This window comes from Phascolarctos cinereus, unplaced genomic scaffold (assembly GCF_003287225.1).
Source record: "Phascolarctos cinereus isolate Bilbo 61053 unplaced genomic scaffold, phaCin_HiC Scaffold_2;HRSCAF=192, whole genome shotgun sequence".
Taxonomy (NCBI): domain Eukaryota; kingdom Metazoa; phylum Chordata; class Mammalia; order Diprotodontia; family Phascolarctidae; genus Phascolarctos; species Phascolarctos cinereus.
Window position 1 is genome coordinate 350,717,430 of NW_027555625.1, and position 19,551 is coordinate 350,736,980.

At 40.7% G+C, this 19,551-nt stretch overlaps 1 protein-coding gene and 1 long non-coding RNA gene across 2 annotated transcripts in view; one reads left to right on the plus strand and one right to left on the minus strand.

Annotated features, from left to right (window-relative positions):
• The window catches only part of SLC22A4 (solute carrier family 22 member 4), a 90,436-nt gene that overhangs the window by 29,098 nt on the left and 41,787 nt on the right, over positions 1-19,551 (plus strand). Inside the window, exon 2 of the mRNA XM_020991140.2 lies at positions 15,786-15,889. Coding sequence (XP_020846799.1) covers positions 15,786-15,889 — 104 coding nt within the window. The remainder of the gene's footprint in view (positions 1-15,785; positions 15,890-19,551) is intronic.
• Positions 3,756-19,551, minus strand: part of LOC144455948 (uncharacterized) — a 69,348-nt gene continuing 53,552 nt past the window's right edge. The window contains exon 4 of the long non-coding RNA XR_013484833.1: positions 3,756-4,152. This is a non-coding gene — a long non-coding RNA (uncharacterized LOC144455948). The remainder of the gene's footprint in view (positions 4,153-19,551) is intronic.

Genomic DNA, 19,551 nt, shown 5'->3' on the forward strand with positions numbered 1-19,551 from the left:
GTGTGGAGGATGAGAGCTGAGATTCTTTGGGCAAAGGCTGAAAAATGTGGTTTTCATTTACCAGTAAAAGGCCATCACTGCCAAGAACCCAATCCATACTGGCCACTTGGGATTTTCTGGTGGCAAAGACAGAAGGAGTGCATGAAGAGACAGACCTTTTTAGAATGCCAAGCATCGAGGCCAAGAGCAGGGGTGGAGGCAAAGCTATGGAACCCCTATTTTAGGCAAAGCTATGGAACCCCTATTTTAGCCATTCCCAGGCCAGCCTCTTCATCTCCTCAAGTGCATGAGGCCTTTTTGCACTGCCTTTTTGTCTAAGTTTCCTTTTCTGTTGTAGGTGAGGATTAAACTGTCATTCACAAGACTTTATCTAGAGACTCTGTGTCCTGTGCGCTCCTCTTTCCTTCATTTTTTCCCAATTTTGTAGGGGGCAGGGGAGAAAGATGCTCTTTGGGAGACAGTGGAAAGAACACTGAATTTGGAGTCAGTAGATGTGAGTTCAAATTGTGGCTCTACTACATGCCACCAATTGGACCTGGGGCAAGTCATTTGACCTATTTGATTTGAAGAAATGTTTTTAAAATTCTTTCTCTTGCCCTCAGTTCCCACCTCTGTAAATGAAGGGTTTGGGACTACCTAAACTCCAAGTTCTCTTCTAATTCTAAATCTGTGATCCTTTTACTGAGGAGTTGGAAAACATGAAATTTTGAAAGCACTTTAAGGTTCAATGACTTTTTTGGCAGGACTTTGTACAAATTTAAGACCTACAGAGTGTAAGAAAGGATAAAATAGCAGACTTGTTTACTGATTCCCAGAATAATTCCATCTATAGCCTCCAAGTTGGGAATGAGGAGTTGGGGAAAGGTAACAAAATCTGTTAGGAATTAACCACTCCCACATTGTATGTTCTCTAGCTGCAATGGGCAACTGTAACAAGCATGTAAGAGAAACCTGATGATGGGATCATTGGCCCCAGAAATGATTGTTGGTTAAAAAAGCCAAAAACATAAAGTCTGTTTACAAAGGAACATGGCTCCTCTGAGTGAAAGTTTTGTTTCTAGGTTGGGTAAATCAGGAGGGAAATAGATGAATTATTTTAAAGAAAAAATAATCTCACATTGAAAGACAAGAGTATTAATTAATAGGGAGAATGCTAGACTTAGAGTTAGGAGACCCAGGGGCAAATCCTGCCTCAGCTACATACCAGCCATGTGACCCTCCCATACACACACACACACACACACACACACACACACACTTACTTAACAAATTAAGACTTGAGATCTAGTTCACTAAACTGGAGGAAATTAAAATGACTCACAAGTAATAAGTATCAAAGGTAGGATTAGAACCCAGGTCCTCTACCTCCAGAATTAGTGGTCTTTCCTTCTTACCAAGTCATTTAATTTTCTCATCTGTAAAAAGGAGATCATAAATATTTGTACCACCTAACTCATAGGATTATTGTATGGAATGTACTTTGCAAACCTTAAAGTGTACTATAAAAATGAGAATTATTATTGTTGTTTTTCCCTTGGGGTAGATAAAAGTTGCCCATTTTCTTCATCCAGACCACCCATCAGTTAATCAGATAATAATGTAACATAATCTTTATAGCTCCTTAAGATCAATGTCAGCAATGGTCCCTAAAGGCCAACTTAAGAAATGAGTGTCCTGGTACTAGATATCTTGCTAGTAAATGATTTTGCAGTGGAAGTTATTAAGACCTTCTAGGCTGCTATAAAGTTCTTAACTTTTCTGTATCACAGACCCTTTATGAAACCTGGTGAAGTCTATGGACTCCTCAAAATAATGTTTTAATTTTTTTCTTTTATTCTGAACTTAAAAAATAAAACAAGTATTTTTATAACATAGTAGAATTTTTTTAAAAAGATGATTCTACATGAAACTGCAAATCTAATATTATGTACAACTTACTATTCCTTTTAAATATATAATAAAGTTATCATGTAACTTTCTTTTTTCCCTTTTTTTCTTCCCTTCCCACCCTAGAGATGGCTACCATTGACACAAATGTGTGAGCACGTGCGCATGTGTGTGTGTGTGTGTGTGTGTGTGTGTGTATGTATGTAAAATCATTCTATGCATACTTCCATTTATCAGTTCTTTCTCTGGATGCAGATAGCATATTCTTTCGTATGTCCTTTACAGTTTAATTGGGGCATTTATAGTAGTCAAAATGACTTAGTCACTCAAAGTTGATCTTAAAACAATATTGTTGTTACTGTATTACATTCTCTTGGTTCTGCTCATTTCACTCTTCATTATTTCGTACTAGTCTATTCATGTTTTTCTGAGATCATTGAGCTCATCATTTCTTATAGCACAGTAGTATTCCATCACGATCATATACCACAACCTGTACAACCATTGCCCAACTGATGGGCATCCCTGCAATTTCCAGCTCTCCCACCACAAACAATGCTGCTATAAATATTTTAGGACACATATGTTCCTTTCCTTTTTCCCTAATCATCTTTGGAAACAGACCTAATTGCTGGGTCAAAGGATTTAGGCAGTTTAATAACTCTTTGGGCATAATTCCAGGTTGCTCTCTAAAATAGTTAAATCAGTTCATAATCCCACCAATAGCAAAGAAGTGTCCCAATTTTTCCACATCCCTTCCTACAAAAAGCACAAAGGTTGCTGTGGAAGATGTACCAAGGGAAAGAAAAGAGCTTGCGAGAGGGCAGCATGAAAGAGATAGTAAGGCATAATGGACAGACAGCTGGCCTTGGAATCAAGATGATATACTTAGGTCCTTCAAAACATAATAACTATTTAACCTCTCGGTACTTGAGGAAATCCTCTGAGACTGTAAGTTACAGATACCAACGTGCATCAGTGGAAAGAGTTCCCCTACTGGGAGTTTTCTATGCTGATGAAATCATAGGTCTAGGCCAAAAAAAAAATTATGATGTGCTTTGCTTTCTTAAACTGGAGTCTACTTATACACATATGTAGTACAATCTTGGACATGTAAGTGTGGTCACTCAATCTTGTTTGTGAAAATCTGACTTGAGAACAGAATAGCTGTGATTTGCAGGGTCACACTTCTTCCATTCTTTCTCACCTTGCTCCCATAAGATCCCAATGGGTTTTCAAAATGTAGATTCCCTGGTATCCCTGTGCAGGCCAGGATGCACGGCTAGTCCATCAGGAGACTGAAAGCATAGGTGCTAGATTTGAGAGTTGTGCCTTCAAAGGCTAACTCCTGACTTGATTTGCCTGCCTTGATCCTCCCATGGCCCCTCCCTGCAAAAGGAAGAAGGCAGAGATTTTAGCCTTTCTTTATACATGGGGAAACAGAATTAAAAAGGAGATTTGTGACATGTTGAACCAAGGAATAAGCAGCATGAGAGAGAAATAATTAAAGCCCAGATCTTATGCCCAACACATTGTGACCCCTTCCAAAGCCCAGGCCTAGCATGGGTAACTCAGTTCTGAACAGCAAGAGGAGGACATCTGTGCAGGCAGGAGCACTTTGGCTGTATGGTATTTAGCCCTTTAGAGTTCCCAGCCTAATTCCTCCAGAATGCTGCTATTTTAGGAGACAATGTTGGTATCCTGCCCTTTGAAACAGACTCAATGATGGCCTGAAGACAGAAGGCTAGTGACTATGCAAGCAATTCAATTTGACAAGCATTTATTTTTTTTAAATAGCATTTTATTTTTTCCAATTACGTGTAAAGACAAATTTTAACATGCATTTTCTAAAATTTTGAGTTCAAATTTTCTCCCTCCCTCCCCTCATCCTTCCCTAAAAAGGTAAGAATTTCATATCAGTTATATATATATATAATCATGTAAAATATATTTCCATATTAATCATGTTATAAAAGAAGAAACAGATTAAAAGGAAAAATACATGAAAAAGGTAAAGAAAGTGAAAATATTATGCCTCAATCTGCATTCAGACTCCATCAGTTCTTTCTCTGGATGTGGAAAGCATTTTCCATCATAAGTCCTTTAGTCATCATATTTCTGAGAAGGGCTAAGGCAGTCATAGTTGATCATCGAACAACACTGCTGTTATTATGTTCTGGTTCTGCTCACTTCACTTTGCATCACTTCATGTAATTGACAAACATTTATTAAGTGTCCACTATATGCCAGGCATTATGCTAGATGCTGGGGATACAAAGACAAAAAATTAAACAGTCCCTGTCCTTAAGAAGTTCATGTTCTACAGGAAGGAAACAATATGTGGACAGATAAATAAAAATAAAATATACGCAAAATAAATACAAAGTAATTTCCCAGGGTAGGATGGGGAGAGTGTTGAATAGAACACTAGCCAATAAGCAAATCAGACAAAGCTTCAGGTAGAGGATGGCATTTGAGCTGTGTCTTAAATAGATTCTAAAAAGCAGAGGCCAGGAGGGAGAGTGTGCTAGACATAGTGAACAACCTGTGTATGTAAAGGCAGAAAGGTAAAAGATTTTTAAAAATCATGTATGGGGAATACCAAGCTTGGCTGGTTTATAGAATGAGATGGAAGTCAACAACTCCCATTCCTTCTAATGAGATAGAGGACCACCAAGGCTTATAATCTCCTGAGCTAAGGCCTTCTAAGGCCTGACCATCCGCCACTAGTGTGTCCGTAGGACTCAGGAGGACATCTGCCCTCCATTTTAACGAAGACGCCAGCCATGACGTCATTCCTCTTCAGACTGTACCCTTGACTCTCTTTTTCTACCGTTTCTCTATACCTCCCCCCTCCAAATTCATCTCTCCCCTCCTTTTCAACTTCTTTTTATATGTTGTCTCTTTCCGTCAGAATGCAAGTGAGCTTCTAATAAGTGCTTGTTGACTTGACTTTACTGAAATTCAACTGTCTTTTATGAGTTTGTCTCCCCCAATTAGAGTAGGTGCTCTGAGGTAGCTAGAGGATGCTAGATCTTAGAATGCTAGTCTTAGAATCAGGGAGACCTGAATTCAAATCAATCCTCAGATATTTATTAACTGTATGACCCTGGAAAAGTCACTTAGCCTCTGCTTCTTCAACTGTAAAATGGGGAGAATAACAGCATCTATTTCACAGGGTTGTTGTGAGGATTGTAAAATTGGAAATTGATTTTAATTCTGTTTTTAAGATTTAGTCAAACTGGCATAGGTTAATACTCTCCCATGCCTTGTGAGTCTAAACTCCTTACCCTTATAACTTCACCGTTTACCTACATTCTCAAGAAGTTTGCCTAAAGGTCAAGCTTTTGTCTTATAACTATCTCTACCTCTTACTCATGTAGCTGGGCTACAAGAGGTATTCAAGGAAGGCTAGCATCTCTGGTGTGAGAGCTTGCCGAAGCCTTTTTCAGAGCTGCTCATCTATGTTTGGTGTCTACCTGGTACTCAACTCTCTCCCTCACCTGCGGCTCCAAAAAGCTGTAACATGCACAGCAGCCACATCCTAATAAATCATCTAAGCAGACAGGCCTCAAACCCAGTGATGAGTCTACCCCAACCAAACATGTGAAGATTTCCCCCAGGGGAGGGATGGGTGAATGAGAACAAGTTGTTCCAATCACCATGAAGGCGACTGAAGCGGATGCTATGGAGAGCTTACAGCTTGGTCAGATATTGAAGACATCAGAGTAATCCACTGCATCCCAAGCCATTGCCAATCATCTTTATTTTGTCTTGCCACTGGACTTCAATGACAGGAATGAAGCAGAGGACTTTGTACAACTCTGCCGCACTTAAATCCAATTCATGGATAAGTCAAGTCATTACCCTGTGACGTCACTGGTCCTCTTCAAAAATGAAGAACAAATGACACTCAGGTAGCATCTGGTCATTTGAGTCTCAATTCTATTGTTTTAGTTTCCATCTCCACCCTGGTATTCAATTTGACTCAATTAAACCCCACCCCCAGACACTCCTATCTAAAGACTAATCCTATCCCACAACTCTGAAGACTAATCCTATTACTCCGGCTCCCAAGGAAGTAGCAGGGAGGAGCTAAGGTAACTTTTAACCCACATCCTCATTAAAATGTCTACCAGTTGGGATTGTCTTAGCTCTGCCAGGGGAGGTCCAAATGATGTACTGTCAGGCCAGTCAGAAGGAAGACACACCTGAGTTTAAAAGACACTATTGGCCCTCAGTCAGGATCTTTGATCATTGAGAGAGCCCACTGATCTAAATATTGGTTCTTGCTAGCCTAACTAATAAATTGATCATGTTCAGGTCCCTAGCTTTGCTGAAGTGTCCAGTAATTCACTTTATTAACAGCTATACAGGTCACTGTTAATAAACCATTAACTCGACCTGCAGAAAATCAAGCCTTAGTCTCATTTTATTCACCACAGGATCAAACAAGATTAGTAGTAGATATATAGTAGATGCTATATAAATACTTGTTCTCTTCTCTCTTTCCTTAGGTACAGATTCTGCCTTCTTGTTTTTTTTAATATTATTTGTATCACTAGAACTTAGCACAGTTCTTGGTATATAGTCAGCACTCAATGAATGGTTTTTAGTCATTTGAAGAATTGTGAGATTGGTCTGAAAAAGTGCTTAGGAGCATTCAAAGGTTTCAGAACTCTGATCAATGCAGTGGCCAATGCAGAGGACTTAGAATGAAATATGCCTCCCAACTCTCTCCAGAGAGTGATGAACTATTGGCCAGAAGTGAACATACTTTTTCAGATATAAGCAAGTATTGATTTATTTAACTTAACTGTACTTATTTTTGATGGGAAGGGAAACCATTGAGAAGTAATACTGGTTTTTTTTTTAAAAAAAAGATTGTGAAATAAAGATTGATAAAAAGAAAAAAGTGAGAGAGAGAGAGAGAGAGAGAGAGAGAGAGAGAGAGAGGGAGAGAGAGAGGGAGAGAGAGGGAGAGAGAGAGAGAGAGAGAGAGAGAGAGAGAGAGAGAGAGAGAGAGAGAGAGAGAGAGAGAGAGAGAGAGAGAGAGGAGAGAGAGAGAGACGGAGAGAGGAGAGAGAGAGAGGGAGAGAGGGAGAGAGAGAGGGAGAGAGAGGGAGAGAGAGAGAGAGAGAGAGAGAGAGAGAGAGAGAGAGAGAGAGAGAGAGGGAGAGAGGGAGAGAGAGAGGAGAGAGAGGGAGAGAGAGAGAGACAGAGAGAGACAGAGAGAGAGAGAGAGAGAGAGGGAGAGAGAAGCATTAATAAAATACTAAAATACTAAAAAAAAAATCAGAACCAGATTGTGAAAGCTATTAAATACCAAACAAGAGTTTGTCTTATATCTTAGAAGGGAGCCCAAGAGTGATGCTTTAAGAATATCAATTTATCATCTGTGTGAAAGATGGATTTTAGTGGGATGAGGCTAAATGCAGAAATATCAGTTATGACAGCAGGTGATAAGGGCATGCTTGAACAACCCTCTTTCAAGCCTCATGGCAGTACATCTCACAGAGTGAGAAGAGCCGGATGAACTGAAACTTGAAGTGTTGGAGAGAACTCTGTGTACTGATAGGATCTTAGATCCCATAAAGCAAATGCCAAAGCAGTGCTCTTCAGAAGACCAGTAGCTCCAGGCAGTGGGTATTTTTAGTACATAACTAAGTGAATTACCTTTTTCAGCATTCTTTCCCGCTCCATCAAGCCCAGCATCTGCACCCACCCACCCCTAGAGCTACATGCTTGGCAACTTCTCAGTTGCATGCTATCTTTACAATCTGAAAAAGACCTGGAACATTCTATCTTGCTCCAAAGGGAATGAACTGCCACTTGTATACATTGTCACGTTGTGAACAAGGAATTGCTTCCCAACAAAAGAACTTAATTCATTCCCCGGAATAGAGGCCCATATTCCCTCCATTTAATGAATTCTTATTTGTTGCCTCCAAGTCTCAAATCAAGTGCCAACTCCTCCATGAAGTCTTCTCTGATCATCCCCTTCTGTGTTCACATAGCATTTCACACTTCTAGCATTCATGGATATGAATAATTATCATTTGTGTCATAATATAATATTTTGTCTCTTGAGGACTATGTGATCTTTATCATTGGATCTCCAGTATCACCTACTTGTAATAGGTACCCAATAAAAATTTGTTGAATTGAATTGGACACAGATATATCCCTCTTCCTAAAAGTGTAACTTGGCACATGTTTATTTTTAAGATATTAAGGTCAATGAAATTAATTGTGTTTGGAGAATTTAATAATGTCTTGAGATGATTGGAGTTAATCTTGGTTGTCATGATGTCCACTATGAAGGCCATGGGATATTGAGCTGGAAAGGTCCTTAGGGATCATCTTAGTGCCTCCCCCACACTTTAGAGATGAAGAAACTGAGGACCAGAGAGGCCAGGAATTACCCACATATCCATAGGCCTTCAGTACCAGAGTTGGGAGTCCAGGTCTTCTGGCTCCTAATCCACTTTCACTGTACCATGCCAAGTCGCCTGTATTCTCCAGTGAACTTTGACCCCTTTAGCAGATGCTCTGCTGCAGAAATGGTTGTGGAGGGGCAGCTAGGTGGAGCAGTGGATAGAGCCCCAGCCCTGAAGTCAGGAGGACCTGAGTTCAAATTTGGCCTCAGACCAAACACTTGATACTTACTAGCTGTGTGACCCTGGGCAGGTCACTTGACCCCAATTGCCTGGGGTGGAGGGGGGCAGAAAAAAAACAGAATTGTTTGCGGGCAGAGACCCAGACAACATCAGTCAGTGAAAACAAACTAAAAAATCCTAGGCTCTGTATCCAACTTTGCAAGAAAATCTAAACGTTCCTCAGTCTCTAGGGCACCTTGTCCTCTTTCTTCAGTTCTCCCTACCTGGTCATCTTAATTCTCCTTTTTATTTCCCCTCTCCTCCTCTCATGATGTAGAATATTTCCCAGGAATCACCTCCAGGGCATTAGAATTCTTGACTATCATTAGAGTAGAGCAGATGCTGTGTGGTTCCCCTGAGTCACTCAGCTGAAACATCAAATGGTCAGAGTCAAAAGTCTTGGAAAGGTTTGCCTAACTAAAAATGTGTAAGGTTTGAATAGTTGCTCGGGAAACATTAGACAAACATAGTTCTGCAACCTCTCCAGGCAACATCTAAACACAGGACACATTGAAGACATTTAACAGCTTTTGATTTTCTAACACATTTCTCTGTAACATTCAGTTCCGCAGCAAGCCACGGCTTTGGAGATAAGAGCTAGCATTTATATGGCACTTTAATGCAAAACGCTTTACACATGTCATCTCATAACAATCGAGTGAGGCAGGTGCTATTACTGTCCCTATTTTTCAGATGAGGAAACCAAGTCAAAGAAAGATTAAGTGACTTGCCTAAGGTCACACAGCTTGAGACTAAGGTAGTATTTGAATTCATGTCTTCCTGATTCTAAGTCCCAAAGAAAAAAATGTATCTATCTACTTGCAGGCCTCGTTGCCTGTAGGCATAACTGACACCCACAAGCTGGCAAATAGTTTTCACTTTCCTCTGCCTGATTCTGTGATTAGAGGTGCTAATCTGTAACTGAATGGCCTAATTTGGACACACATTTGTGTCCTACCCCTGGGAGTCCCTGTAGGAACTGGAAATATCTCAGGGGAAGGGTAGAGAAACCACAGAGGGCTGGTATTTTCCACTTCAAGTGCACTCATGTCCTTGAGCCTTGTTTCTCGGACCTTTCAAGGGCCTAAGTTTTTTTTTTACAACCTCATTGAGATTTGAGTCACCAGGGGATGCTGCCCCTGAAAGGGAAGTAGCCTTTTTAAATAAATGTTTCTACTTAGGTTTAAAAAGAGTTTGAAATGTCCTTTCTCTGACTTATTCCATGTAAGGCAGTCTGTGGAGCATTTTGGATTATCTTTGAGGACCCCAAGAGTGAGGAACTGAAGCTAATTTTACAAATTAGGCCAAATACAGGGGTGGTAGACTTGTGTCATCCCAGCCCTTCTTTTCTTCTCCAACAACTTGTGTATTCATTCTCTCTTGTCTTTTATTCTTTTATTCTAAGGTCTTAGATTATGCATTTAAATAGAGAGTAAAGGGGCAGTTAGGAGAAAACACCGGTTCTGAGTCAGGAGGACCTGAGTTCAAATCCAGCCTGAGACACACACAACACTCACTAGTTGTGTAACTCTGGGCAAGTCACTTAACCCCAATTGCCCTCACCAAAAAATTAAAAAAATAAAGAGAGAGTAAGCACAATTCTAGGAAGCCCTTCTTTGAGTAAAAGAGAGGAGATTAGAGATGTGGAGGGAGTCAGAGAGAAAATAGGAGATAGGTTCTAATATCTGGTGTCTCCTGTGTATCTGACATCTCTTAAAGAGATGCAAGATGAGGGAAGACAATTTTTTTTTTTTGGTCTAGGCAACGGGATTCAGTGACTTACCCCAGGGTCACACAGCTAGTTACTGTTATGTGTCTGAGGCTGGATTTGAACTCAGGTGTTCCTGAATCCAGGGCCAGTGCTCTATCCACTGTGCCACCTAGCTGTCCCAAGGGAAGACAAATTTGAACTCAAGCAGGATCAGTCACAGATCTCCCATTTTGTTTCAGTCATTCTCTCAAAATAGGCACATAGCAACATCTTAAGCATGGGGCACATTGAAAGAATCACAGAATCACCAGATTTGAGTTGAAAGACACTTCAGTTGTCATCGAGTCCAACTCATCTGTGGAAGAAAATAATACGTTTTGGAAATAAAACAGTACTGGGAAGGTAGAGGATTTCAGAGGGCACCTTCTCAAAATTCCCTTTGAAAATGGTTCTTCTACTCCGATTAATGCAATAACTACCCACAATTCCATTAGCAACCATTAGTGAGCCATTGATGAAACCTGCAACCCATCTCCTAACAGAAAGGTGATGAATGAGAGGTACAGAAGGAGACATACAGTTTTGGACACAGCCAATAAGGGGATTTGTTTTGCTTGGATAGACATGTTTGTTACAAAGATTTTATTTCTCTTTATTTCTAAGGAGGGGGCTGGGAGGAAGGGACAATAAATGCTTATTAAGTGAAAAATATAAAATAACAAAATTTAAATAGCTCTTCCCCAAACAATCAATTCAAAATTATAAAATCTCTAAATAATTGACACAGATATGTGAGAGTAAGATGTGTTCCTCGATAAATTCAATGAACAGTCACTTCTCAAAAGAACAAAAATAAATGACCAATAATAACCAAATTTAAAAAGGTTCTAATAATCAGAGGAATGCAAGCTAATATAACTTTGAGATTCTACCTTATATCCATTGAATTGTCAAAGACAGTTTAAAATGATGAAACTCAGGAGGCAGAGCCAAGATGGAAGAGTAAAAGCAGTGACTTGCTTGAGCTGTTCCCCCAAACCTCTCCAAATACCTATAATAAATAGCTCTAAACAAATCCTAGAGCAGCAGAACCCACAAAAAGACAGAGTGAAACATATTTCCAGCCCAAGACAACCTGGATGGTTGATTGGAAAGGCTTATTGGGCTGGGCTTGTAAAGGAGCCCAATTCAGTGTGGGCCATGCAGACAAAGGACAAGGCAAACCTGGAGCAGTCCTCAGGGGATTGAATCAAGGGTAGCTGTGGCGATTTCCAGATTTCTCAACCCACAAACACCAAAGACAACTTAGAAGATCAGTAGGAAAGGTCTGTCAGACCACAGTGAGAGAAAAGCTCTGTCTTGCCCCAGTCTGGGTGCAGCCCTAGGGTGGCGGCTGTTTCTGGAGCTCTCAGCCCACAGACAGAGGGGGGATTGAGTGGCTGATCAGAGAGGGATTGCAGGGATATCTTTGCTGGTGCTGAGGAAGGATTCTCTCGCTTTGCCTGTGCTTGCATCTGGGTCACAGTTCTGGATGGCAGTCCTGGGGCAGGGAGCGCTGGCGTGGTGGAGCTTGTGGCAGAAATGAAGAGGAAATCCTCCTCACAGTTCTAAGGCAGAAAAGAGTGTTTGTGGTCATTCGTGGACCAGAGAACAGGCCAAGAAAGGGGTAAACACCTCACCCTTGATTGTACCATCTTGGAAGAATGGAAAATTTACAGGTCCTTAGAAGTATCTCTGAAAACAGCTGCACAAAACCCCTAAAGCTTGGGACAGTACATTCTCCACACGGGAAGCAGACCCTTACCTTAACAAAGAGTTTAAAACTCAAGTAATTGGCTGAGATCATGTGCAAACAGCGCAAAAAAAAAAAAGTCAGACCATAGAATCTTACTTTGGTGACAAGGAAGATCAAAACACACAGCCAAAAGAAGACAATAAAGTCAAAGCTCCTACATCCAAAGCCTCCAAGAAAAATATGAATCAATCCCAGGCCATGGAAAAGCTCAAAAAGGATTTTGAGAAGCAAGTAAGAGAAGTAGAGGAAAAACTGGGAAGAGAAATGAGAGTGATGCAAGAAAATCATGAAAAACAAGTCAACAGCTTGCTAAAGGAGACCCAAAAAAATACTGAAGAAAATAACACCTTAAAAAATAGACTAACCTAAATGGCAAAAGAGATCCAAAAAGCCAATGAGGAGACAAATGCCTTAAAAAGCAGAATTGGCCAAATGGAAAAGGAAGTCCAAAAGCTTACTGAATAAAACACTTCCCTAAAAATTAGACTGGAGCAAATGGAAGCTAGTGACTTTATGAGAAATCAAGACATCATAAAACAAAACCAAAAGAATGAAAAAAAAATAGAGGACAATTTGAAATATTTCATTGGAAAAACAACTGACCTGGAAAACAGGTCCAGGAGAGAGAATTTAAAAATTATTGGACTACCTGAAAGCCATGATCAAAAAAAGAGCTCAGACATCAACTTTTAAGAAATTATCAAGGAAAACTGCCCTGATATTCTAGAACCAAAGGATAAAATAGAAATTGAAAGAATCAACTGATCACCTCCTGAAAGAGATCCCCAAAGGAAAACTCCTAGGAATATTATGGCCAAATTCCAGAGTTCCTAGGTCAAGGAGAAAACATTGCAGGCAGCCAGAAAGGAACAATTCAAGTATTGTGGAAACACAGTTAGGATACCATAAGATTTAGCAGCTTCTACATTAAGGGAGTGGAGGGCTTGGAATAGAATATTGTGGAGGCCAAAGGAACTAAGATTACAACCAAGAATCACCTATCCAGCAAAACTGAGTATAATCCTTCAGAGGAAAAAATAGACATTCAGTGAAATAGAAGACTTTCAAGCATTCTTGATGAAAAGAACAGAGCTGAATAGAAAATTTGACTTTCAAATACAAGACTCAAGAGAAGCATGAAAAGGTAAACAGGAAAGAGAAATCATAAGGGACTTATTAAAGTTGAACTGTTTACATTCCTACATGGAAAGATAATATTTGTAACTCATGATACCTTTGTCAGTATTAGAGTAGTTGGAGGAAAAAAATTAGATAGATAGATAGATAGATAGATAGATAGATAGATAGATAGATAGATAGATAGATAGAAGGCATAGAGTGAGTTGAAGATGAAGGGGTGATAGCTGAAAAATAAAATTAAGGGATGAGAGAGGATTATACTGGGACAAAGAAAAAGGGAGAGGTAGAATGGAATAAATTATCTCACATAAAATAGACAAGAAAAAGCTTTTACAGTGGAGGGGAAGTGGGGGAAGGTGAGAGGGAATGAGTGAATCTTATTCTGATTGGATTTGGCTTAAGGAGGGAATAATATACACACTCAATTGGGTATGGAAATTTATCTTACCCTACAGAAAATAGGAGTGAAGGGGATAAGACAGGGAGGAGTGACAGAAAGGAGGGCAGTTTGGGGGAGGGGGTAATCAGAAGCAAGCACTTCTAAGGAGGGACAGTGTCAAAAGAGAGAACAGGGTGCAGGATAGGATGAAGGGAAACATAGAAATTTTTTCACAACATGACTATTAGGGAAGTGGTTTGTATGACTACACATGTATAACCTGAATCAAGTTGCTTGCCTTAATGAGGGTAGGTGGGGAGGGAGGAAGGGAGAGAATTTGGAGCCAAAAGTTTTAAAAACAAATATTAAAAATTGTTTTTGCATGCAACTGGGAAATAAGATATACAGGCAATGGGGTGCAGAAATCTATACTGCCCTACAGGAAAATAGAAGGGAAAGGGGATAAGAGAAGGTGGGGGGGGTGACAGAAGGGAGGTCAGATTAAGGGAAGGGGTATTCAGAATGTACGCCATTGTGGGGTGGGGGAGAGATAAGATGGGGAGAAAATTTGGAACTCAAAATCTTGTGGAAGTGAATATTGAAAACTAAAAATAAATAAATTAATAAACATTTAAAAAATTTTTTTTAAATGATGAAACTCAGAACTGGTAGGTTTATGGAGAAATAGACCTCATACTATATATTTGAAATGCATAGAATTGGAATCAAAAAGACCTGGGTTCAAGTCCTGCCCCTGACACATACTTAACTCTGTGACCACAGGCAAGTCACACTACTTCTGGCAATGCTCTCTGTAAACTCCCGGTGTACAAGTTACAGAAGAGATGTTGATATGCATTGGTGGAAGAAGTTTCCATACAGGAATTCCTGACATCAATGAAATCACAGGTCCTGACACACTTCCACCCTCTACCTCTACCAAGAGCAACAACAATAACAACAAAATACACTGTTGGAACCGAGGGTCACACAAGTAGGATGTGGCAGAAAGGGGACCTCTCGATTCTTCAGCCACACAGCCGCTTCCTCTTATTGTGCTATCTTAAAAAATAACAAATGACAAATACAAAGAAATATGATGAGAAGACTTGCATAAAATGACGATAAAGAAGAAAACAGACCCATAGCCCAGTATGTTATTGTTTGGCCTTCATTTTCGAAGAGAACTGATGACATCACAACGGTGATATCTTGACTTACACATGAAATGGATTTAAGTGAGGCAGAACTGCACAAAGTTGTCAGCCTCATTCTCTCTTCTAGAGTCATCCAGTTGCAAGACAAAAGTTAGGGATGTGGTAGAGGACCTTGGCATCTTTGATGGCTGACCAAGCTCTAAGCACTCCACAAATTGTTCTCATCCACCCATTCTTCCAAGGGCAAACTTCATATACCTGGGGTAGACACCTCCCTAACTCACCAACAGGTCTGTGGCCTGTTGGTTACATTCAACCTAGTTTAGCCCATCTGCCTAGATGGTTTACCAGGCACATCCTACAGCTATGGCTGGAGTAATGACTATGTAAATAATGGCAGCAAAAGTATCCCAGGAAACACATTTAAAAGGGGGGAGCAGGGGGAAGCAAACTGGACATTTTATTTTTGCTATTGTGATAAAAATTAATCTATACTTTTAAAAAATAAACTATAAAGCTTATAGTTTCATATTTAATTAGTTGTATTATATCATTGTTTGCTATTTGAATGTTTGCTTTTATTTGTGTTTACTATGTATAGAATGATAATCTTCCAAAGTACAGTAATGGGGATTACTCTTAGGATGATTCAGGGACAATCTCAGAACAAAGGAAGGGACTTTCGTACTCCCAACCACGTGTCTGTCCCCTCTCCATGCCTATCCCTGCTGCTGCTACCTCCATGGTCTATACAGGTGTTGGTGTATCCTGTCTGTTAGACTCAGCTAGTTTCTGAGGTGATAATCCATAAGACCGAGGATGTAAGATTTCTATTAGAGAAATACATTTCAAATAGCACTGTGAGCTCATATTGAGCATGGGCAGAATCTACCTCATTGATATGTTAAGTGATTCTAACCATCATTCCTACAGATCTGCTCGGTTTTAATCTGGACCTTAGAGTAAAGGTGTTTCATTGCCAGGCAACTATCTTGAAACTCTCAGGTCCATTCTGGTGATTCAACAACATTTAACGTGGTTTGTTTCTGTTTGGCAGTGGAATATAGTCTGTGATGAAAGCTGGAAACCCCCACTAACAACCTCATTGTTCTTCGTGGGTGTGCTGATGGGATCCTTCATATCAGGACAACTCTCAGACAGGTAAAGAGGGCCTGTGTCCAGGCTTGAGGACATCCTCAATTGGTCAGCTTTGTCAATATCCAGAGGACTAGGGCTAGCTTTTTCTTTAACCCTGATTAATGAAGGCCACTACAACCTCCCTGTGGTTGACTCCTGCAAGCAGCAGGAATGAGGCCTTTTTCCATAGTACCTCCAAGCAGACCTGAGGGTCGTGAGGGTTCAGCAGGACAAGATAAGAGGCAGAGCCCCTTATCCAGCTGCCTCTTGTCTCTGGCCTTATACAGTGTGAGTGTGATGCCGCTTAGAGATAGAGCTGGTCTTTCAAATTCTTCCCCAGTTCAAGAGTTCCACAGCAATAGTGACCTCACTCACTCCTACCCAGAGAGACCTCAAAAGTCAACAGAATTTTCACTTGTGCCCTCTGGCCACCTTACAATCTTCCCAATTTCTTTCTCACCCTGTTTCTCTTTTTATACTACTCTCTATAGAGATAGATAAGAGTCAGGAGGAATGCAGCACTTCCTCCAGGACCAGGGCTTTGGTCATTAATTACCAACAGTTCAATCCCTGATCCCCTGCCCCAGCTCCCTCAGAGAAACTACAAAAGTTCACTAAGTCCTAGAAAAGGAAAAAATGGAATAATACTAGTGGTGGTGGCAGGTGAGTCCTATAACCCACCCTTTTCTCTCAACATCTGATGCAGGAATTTGTTCAATAAAAATCTTTATGCCTTATTCATTCAAAATACACCAAATCAAAAACAGAGCATGAATTAATAATGGAGAATGCAGCCCAATTCTTCTTTAAGAAATGAGAAGGCACCTAGTTAGCAGAAGGTCAGCCACCGCTTTGAGTTAAACAAGGTACGATATAAGCCGACGTCCACTTATGAGGTTTGGCTGGATTTTAGAGAAGACTTTGCTACCGATGACCTGGGGATTTTCCTCCATGGTGTACAGATGTTCATGAAGAGTACTATATGTTAGAGGCAGCTAGGTGGCTCAGTGGATACAGCAACAGCCCTGAACCTGAGTTCAAATCCAGCCTCAGACCAAACACTTGACACTTAACTAGCTGTGTGACCCTGGGCAAGTCACTTAACCCCAACTGCCTAAAACAATTTTTTTTAAAAGTACTATAGGTAGCATTCACCATTAATTCCAGAATAATACCCCAGCACAGAGTGGCCTTTCCTCCTGGCCTGTGAATAAGGGCAGATCCTCCTTTCTGATTCTAGTGCCTTACTTCTGTTACTATCTCCATTTTATCCTGTGTATAGCTTGTTTGTAGTAACTGTTTGTATGGCCTTCCCCATTACACTGTATGCTCCTTGAGGGCAGGGACTGTCTTTTGCCTTTCTTCGTATCCCCAATGGGTACCACAATGGCTGGCACATAGTAGGCATTTAATAAATGTTTATTAATGACTCTCAGGTGAAGGTGAAAGGAAATGGAGATTCTTGAACTGTGCATCTCAGTACATGTTGCCATTAGGCAACAGCCTAAAGGAGATTTCAACAAAATACTTAGTGGAAGAAAGAGGTTTCAGCACCAGTGGTATAAAGAAAACCTTATATTTGTACAACGCCTCACGCTTTTCAAAAACACCCCGGGGCATCAGTTTTGATTATCACAGTCGACAGATTCAGAAAATGGAGAAGTGATTCATCCACACTCACACAGTTAATTAGTGACCAAGTGATTAGCGTCTAATTAGTGACTAGAACACAGGTCTGGTGACTGACTGTACTTCATAAACATGAAACTTTCTGACTTCTCAAGAAGTGACATATTTTGTCACCTTCATTCTCCCCTTAGTACAAAGGGCAGCCATCTCCTAATACTAACCCTCAGCTGGGGAGACTGGATCTATGCCCTATTTCTTTCTTGCTACCCCTCCCAGCCAGCCCGCAGCTGCTGCTACTTGCTCTGGTTCTAGCAGACGCTGAGTAGCTACAGTATCCTAAGCAGCCTGCATTTCTCTCTGGAAGAAAATCTTTTTTTCTTCTAAATTGATCTTTTTTAATAAAGGAAGCATTTAGACTCTGCTGCAGACCTTGGTTCCTCATTATGGAATGGAAATGACCCCAGTTCTCAACGGCTGCTTTTCCAGCCAGCAGAGCCCAAGTTCTAACAAATTCTAAATTTGAGTCCAATCCTGTTGAAAAACTTTGTTTCTATCATATAAGGACCAACTTAGCTAAGTCCAGACTCATGATAAAGTTGGTAAAAAAAATTTCCCTTTTAAATTCTTTGGCCTTTTATCCTAATATTTTATTAAAATAACAACAAGGGCAGCTAGGTGGCATAGTGGATAGAGCACCCGCCCTGGAGTCAGGAGGACCTGAGTTCAAATCTGGCCTCAGACACATAACACTCACTAGCTGTGTGACCCTGGGCAAGTCAATTAACTCCATTGCCTAGCAAAAATACAAATAATAAAATAAAATAAAATAACAACAAGGACTGGTGCACACAGGTGTGCACCCAAGCCAGAGGATGGGTAGCCCCTCCCTCCTGTCTCATCCCCAGCCAGTGCAGTTTAGGTGGTATATGGCTAATGAAGCAGATAAAAGAAGTGACAGGGACCCTATTTTGATTATGTGGGAGCGACAGGGACAAAGGCATTGCAGGCCTGGAGGATGCTCCCCTCCCCTCCTGCTGTGGCTTAGGATTCAAAAGGCTGAGGGACAGGAGCAATGGGGAAAGCTGATTGCACCAAAGTGAGGAGGCTTTTGGAAGCAATAACTCTTGAAGACTGTTTTCCAAGTAATTAAGGGAGGGAGGGAATCTATAGTGGTGAAGAGAATTTCCATACCAGCAAAGTCATGGAACTTTGTAATATTAAGTATAAGAATCTATGCCTGGTCATCTCCCACGTGGTCATTTCTCAGGTGACAAGTTTTGGATTTTGTTGTTTGATTTCGGTTTTTGCTTTGAGGTGGAGGGGTGGGACCTGGAGACCTACGCTTGCATTGATGCAGGGAATTCCAGGTAAGGAATCTCAGATCGACTTAATGAATCAGCAACTTTCAGTCTTAGAGAGTTGCCTGAGAGGGACTGAGAGTTAGTCAATAAGCATTTATTAAATGCCTGCTATGTGCCAGCCATTGTGATAAGCACTGGGGATACAAAGTGCAAATGATAGTCCCTGCCCTCAGGGAGCTCACAGTCTAATGGGGTAGACCACATGCAAATGGTTACGTACACAGGATAAAATGGAGATAATAACAGATGGAAGGCTCTAGAATTAAGGGAGATGAGGATGACTTCTGCAAAGGCCCCCAGTCAATGAGAAGAGAATTCTCTGCTGATCATTCACCTCCAAGTGGCCCACCCAGCAGTGCCTGAATCACTGCTTCAGGGGACAAGAGGAAGTGAGGAGGGCTGGTCATGCAGCTGAGGGAGTCAGTCACTCTGTGATTATGAATCTACGTGACTGTGTGGTGCCCAGGGATCATCCATTGACTTTAGAGCTCCTCTGACCCAACTTCCTCACCTCAGAGAAAAAATGGAGGCTTTTATGAATATTCAGTCAGGTAAATTCATGGAGGCAAACTCCTTGTCTGAGAAATGAAACTTCCTTTGATGTCAATTTTTTTAATGCATTGTGATTTGATTTTTACATCAACTTGACTTCCAAATTTATTCCTCCTCTCCATCCCCTTTCAACTGAACCATTCC